This window comes from Pinus tabuliformis, chromosome 5_1 (assembly GCF_031772625.1).
Source record: "Pinus tabuliformis cultivar Carrire ecotype Pingquan chromosome 5_1, CPIR1, whole genome shotgun sequence".
NCBI classification, from domain to species: domain Eukaryota; kingdom Viridiplantae; phylum Streptophyta; class Pinopsida; order Pinales; family Pinaceae; genus Pinus; species Pinus tabuliformis.
The window spans coordinates 427,111,506-427,117,339 of NC_142305.1; the positions used below are offsets into that span (position 1 = coordinate 427,111,506).

The window sequence follows — 5,834 nt, forward strand, 5'->3', positions numbered from 1 at the left end:
AAAAATCCTTAAAATACTATAATTATGTAAATTTTACGACTTAAACTTATAATTCCATATTCTAAACAAAATAATCAAAATTTAGAAAATTTAAACTACACTATTAACATTTATATATATTTATAAAATAAGCTTAAATTATATTTAAATAATAATACTAATATAATATAACATATATTTGAAATCTTCTTATTCAAGAAAAAGAGAGGAGACAATTTTTTTTAACAAAAATAAAATAGCCGGGGAGACAACCCACCTTATGAATCAGAGCGTACAAGTTTCACAAACGACAAAATACATGTTGTAGATGGTCAAATTTACTTTACAAAATATCGTCTACTTGGTTATGTCGTCCAAAAGGAACGGAAAATTCAACCGACTAAATATTGTAGCATGTACTTTGGGAAACTGCAATTTGGGTGGCTGGTAAAATTTCCCGAAATTGGATGTCGGCGTGAAACATTGAGAGACTGGAGACGAGAAGCGGTGGGACAGATAGAAAAATTCCACTTCAGTCGATCACTTGGCATCAAGTAATTCCAGTCCATTCCTTGGGTAGTAAGTAAATGTGACAACAACATCAATCAGGAGGAGATATTTTCAGCCAGGCGCATTTCACCATCCCGTTCCCCTGGCCGTATTCGGCCATCTGTAGAACGTAAATTTTTAGTTTGGAAGAGATTTGTTGGAATCATAAATTTTAGTTGTGAATTTTTTAAGATTCAAGTATGTTTAGATTTTATCAAAGTGTCATATCTAGGATATGACATCTATTTTTAAAAATTTTAGTTGCTACCTCTGTACAATCCAAATGTCTTAAAAATTATCAAAATACTGAATAAAAAATTCAATTTAAACTTTAAACAACCCAAATCAAGATTTAACTAAAAACTCTTCCGTTTCGTTATTGTCGCCATGCAATATGGAGAGTGTCGCATCTGCCTTTATAAATTAAATTATTTAATGGGATTCAATACATTATTATCCGAGAGTCGTTCTCTGTGAACTTATCAGACCATATTGTAGAGTCTAATAGTGTTAATCTCAGGCTGTAAGCTGCAATGGAAGATGTTACCATCAGCTCGGCTATATGCTCATGGTGGCTGTATCGTCTAGCACCCATACCTGTCATTATCAAAAACCAGGATCAGTCCATGGCAGGCGTTGTGTTGAATGTCTGCTGGATTGGCGGCCTCATTCTTGCTGCTGTCCTGTGTGTTGCCCTGGCGGTCTTCAGTTCGAGCCCCGGGGGCGTTGCATGGACGGGTAAGAGAAAGAGAGGAGAGAAGCATATTCCAGGCCCGCGAGGCTGGCCCGTGGTGGGGAGCCTGATGCAAATGACGACAGGCCTTGCGCACCGTAATCTTGCTGAGCTCGCCTCTCGTTATGGGGCCACGAAGCTCATGGCGTTTAGCCTTGGGTCGACTCCGGTTGTCATTACTTCCGATCCTGACGTGGCTCGAGATCTGCTCAGCTCCCCTTGTTTTGCTGACAGGCCAGTCAAACAGTCCGCCAGAGAGCTCATGTTCGAGCGCGCCATGGGCTTCGCACCCAGCGGGGACTACTGGCGAACGCTGAGACGAATCTCGGCTACGCACCTCTTTTCGCCTCGCAGAATCGTGGCCCATGAGACCGGCCGCCAGGCTGATGCTCTGAAAATGATGGAAGCCATCCGTGATGACTGTTGTGTCCATGGCTTTGTTCAGCTCCGCCCACATCTACAAGCAGCCGCGCTGAATAACATCATGGGGACCGTGTTCGGGAAGCGGTTTGATGTGACAAGCGGGATTGCGGCGGAGCTGAGGAATATGGTCGAGGAGGGCTTTCAACTGCTGGGCGAGTTCAACTGGGCTGACCATTTACCTTGGCTCCGGCCTCTGGATCCGCTCAGGATCCACCGCCGGTGTGCCAAACTCGTTCCCCGGGTGAGGTCGTTCGTCAAGAGTATCATAGAGGAGCACCGCTGTGGGTGGAACAAGAAGAAGAAGGATAGCAACTCGCCTGAGGCTGATTTTCTGGATGTTCTTTTGTCGCTGCAGGAGGATTCAGATAAACTGCAAGACGACGACATGATTGCCGTGCTTTGGGTATGTGAATGCTTTTTATTTTATGGGTTTTTTTGGATTTTGCTGAACTTTAGTGGATTAGTTTTGCTGAACTTTTGGGTTGGGAGTATCTATTTTTTTATATGATCTTTATTTATTCAAAGATATTTATTCATTATGTATATGTATATGATCTTTATGTATTTAAAGATATTTATTCATTAATACAATATATGTGTTTAAGTATTGTGTTTTTGTAATTTATTATATTAGATATATTTTTGGGATTCAATTGCTTTAAGTTATAGATGAATGACCATTTCTATGAGAAATAGATATATTTTTGGGATTCAATTGCTTTAAGTCATTCATCTATGACCATTTCCATGAGAAATAGTAGTAAGTGTTTCTTTTGTGTTTAGGTTGTGAAATAAGTTATGGATTTTTAATATATTTATGTTTAAAAATAAAATTTGAATAGAGTTATATATATATATATAATGTAAATTTAATAAAATGAGGTTATATTATGATCATGTTCAAGAGTAAAATTTTAATAAGATAAGAAATTGAATCAACAATTAAACATCTAAAAGTACCTTAACATCCTACCCAAACTCATAAATCTCTATCCAATATCCAAACTCATAAATCTCTATCCAATACCCAAACTCACTCATGTATCTCTATCTAAAACCCAGTAGACAATATTAAAATAAGTATTAGGATACAATATTAAAGTAAATGTTATGATACAATATTAAAATAAATGTTATTTTAGTGATAAAGTATTACACCATTTTTATTTTTAAAATTTATTTATATTTTTAATTTTTATAATAACGATAATAATTTAAAATTTATTTATATTTTCATTTTTTATAATACCGATAATAATTTAAATAAAATTATAATTTAGTTAATTTTATTATTTAAAATATATTATTAAAAAAGTGTTTTGATGTATATTTATCAATCATTTAATTTATGTAACTGAATGAGTATATATTTTATATTCATTTATTTTAAATAATAGATAAATTTATTTTTTCTGGATTTTTTTTTAAATAATTTTGTCTAAAATATGAGAGAGATTTTTAGCTTTTAACTTAACTTAACTTAATGGCTTAAAAAAATTTATTTTATATATTGAAAATTATTTATATATATATGTTTTGTGTTTATTTTCAATGTGAAATGAATTATGTTTTTTTAACATCTATTTTATTAAAACAAATGCAATAGAAGTGTTGTGAATATTGTGGTTACTACTTGTTACCCAATTTTTATTTTAAATTTGTTTAAATTTAATTTATTATTATTATAATAACATAATTTAAACAAAATTATAATTGAAAAAAAATAATTTTGAAAACTTAAGATATATTATTAGGTAGTAACTGTTTTGATGTGTATCATAAATTAATGTTTTTATACATTTATCAGCTATTTAGATATATTATCAAGTGTGTGTTTTGATATTTATCATAAATTAATGTTTCTGCATATTTACCAGTTATTTATATATATTTTGAGGTAAGTGTTTTAATTTATCATAAATTAATGTTTTTGGACATTTATCAGCTATTTAGATATATTATGAAGTGTGTGTTTTGATGTTATCATAAATTGATATTTATAGATATTTACTAGTTGTTTAATTTATGTGAAAAAGTTAGTATGCACTTCATATTTATGTATTTTAAATGATAGACGAAATGACTTTTCTCTTGATATTTTTTCTTATTTATTTTGTCGAGGATCTAATATGGATTTTTAAGAATCATAATTTTAAGTTATTTAATCTATAAAATTAGTTTGATTTATTAGTTAAAATACACCCTTTATATTTTAGAATATTTTCTTTTTATATTTATTTCTATAGCAGATTTAAGAAATATTTCAAAATTTTGTAGACAAAAGCAAGTAGCAGAGTCAAACCATCTCAATTAGATTTTGAGATATTCCTGAAATCCGAAATAAAGATGCCCGCTTTTGCATTTTTTTTGGTGGACTAAGTTTAGCAGTTGATAGTTGAGAATGCAGTCGAGTTACTTTTGCCAAATTTTTTTGCAGAGTAAGTTTAGTAGTTTGGTAGTTGAAAATATCTTGATACGGGATACTATCCAGTGGCAAGGGCTAACGAGCTTGTCATAGGGTATTGCTCAGCTGCAAGCTCGTTAGTCATATAACACGAGGCGGAGACGGAGAGTTCGGAAAGTCACCGAGCGCCTGTTAGATATGGCTAACAAGCTTGCAGCTGAGCGGGCATTTAATGCCATATGACAGGCTGGTTAGCCCTTGCCCTATCCAGTGGCCTGGAGTATCATGGCAAAGTTTTGATTGGAGTAAAAAATAATGGGTGTATTAAGATTTTAGGAAATGGCTTTACTCCACGATTCTTATCGTTTTCTGAGAATTTGGCCTTTGCAGGAAATGATCTTCCGAGGCACAGACACCACAGCTCTACTCACAGAATGGACAATGGCAGAAGTGGTGTTGAACGAGCAAGTACAATTCAAAGTCCAGGCGGAACTGGATGCAGTTGTTGGCAGAGGCATGAGTGTCAGGGATGAAGACATTCCCAGGCTTCCGTACCTACAGGCTGTGGTTAAAGAAACGCTCCGGATGCATCCGCCGGGCCCGCTTCTTTCTTGGGCCCGTCTCGCCACCCGAGACGCGCACCTAACTGCCGAAGCTTGGCGCGTTCCTGCCGGGACGACTGCAATGGTGAACATGTGGGCGATAACCCACGACCCCAACATCTGGGACTCGCCCTTCCACTTCCGCCCGGAGCGGTTCTTAGAGTTGGACGTGGACGTCAGAGGCAGCGATTTCCGGTTAGCGCCGTTCGGGGGCGGGCGGCGCGTCTGCCCGGGCAAGGCGCTCGGCCTCGCCACCGTTCACCTGTGGGTGGCCAAGTTGCTTCACCATTTCAGCTGGAGTCCGTCTGCCCGCCACCCGGTCGACCTCTCCGAGGTTCTCAAGCTGTCCTGCCAGATGGCCAAACCGCTGACGGCCGTTCCCGCCGTTAGGGTTCCATTCTGAAGGTGGTGTGATCTTGATCGCCCGTCCTTTGCGACAAAAAATTAATTCACAGTACCATCTCCTAGATTTCTCGTCCTTGCATGCTTACGAAAGGCTTCCAGAATAATTGGTAGGTGTCTGTAGGGTTATGCTGTATGCCATGATTACTTACTTATATCAGCTGGCGTTAAAGCTCTGAATAAATTTTATGATCGTGCATGTTCATGTGTTGTATATGCGTCTGTCCCATGCCTCGACATAGTCGTAGTCGCATTGTACTGCTTACTTTGAATAGCGGAAGCCCTTCCAGTCCAGTCCCTCTAGATTCTATGGTCACGCGTCTCTGTGTTTTGTAATCGAAATCATGTAATAGAATTAGACTAAGTTTATATTTTAGTATTATCGGATAATCTAATTCATGAAATGGTATTTGTGTGAGTTTACTTATTATTATTTGCACCCAGTTTACGGCTCAGTGTTGCTCTAAGCTCAATATTCCCTGCATGGAGTAAGCTGAATACGAGTATGGTCAATTTCATTTCTGAGATGGCGACAATAATATTATGGGATGAAGAATTTACATTTGAAATATATATTTTCCATCCATATATATTATTATTATTATTATTATTTAATACATAAATTAAATATATATATTTAAAAAATAAATATGTGACATATTTTTAATCATGGATATTTATTTTAGTGTAGAGATTTTTGTACACATTTCTCTATACTCAATAACACATTGAAATGTTTTTA

At 35.8% G+C, this 5,834-nt stretch overlaps 1 protein-coding gene across 1 annotated transcript; it reads left to right on the forward strand.

Annotated features, from left to right (window-relative positions):
- Nucleotides 1-979: 979 nt before the first annotated feature.
- Nucleotides 980-5,461, forward strand: LOC149165317 (cytochrome P450 78A4-like). Its single transcript, XM_089431112.1, has 2 exons — nt 980-2,087; nt 4,479-5,461. Exons 1-2 carry the CDS (start codon nt 1,062-1,064, stop codon nt 5,091-5,093), a joined length of 1,641 nt encoding a protein of 546 aa, XP_089287238.1. The 5' UTR covers nt 980-1,061; the 3' UTR covers nt 5,094-5,461.
- The last annotated feature ends 373 nt before the right edge of the window (nt 5,462-5,834 follow it).

Coding starts and splice junctions, on each gene's coding strand:
- LOC149165317 (XM_089431112.1), top strand. CDS start 1,062: ATGGAAGATGTTACCATCAGCTCGGCTATATGCTCATGGTGGCTGTAT. Junction 2,088..4,478: donor ACATGATTGCCGTGCTTTGG/GTATGTGAATGC, acceptor TGGCCTTTGCAG/GAAATGATCTTCCGAGGCAC.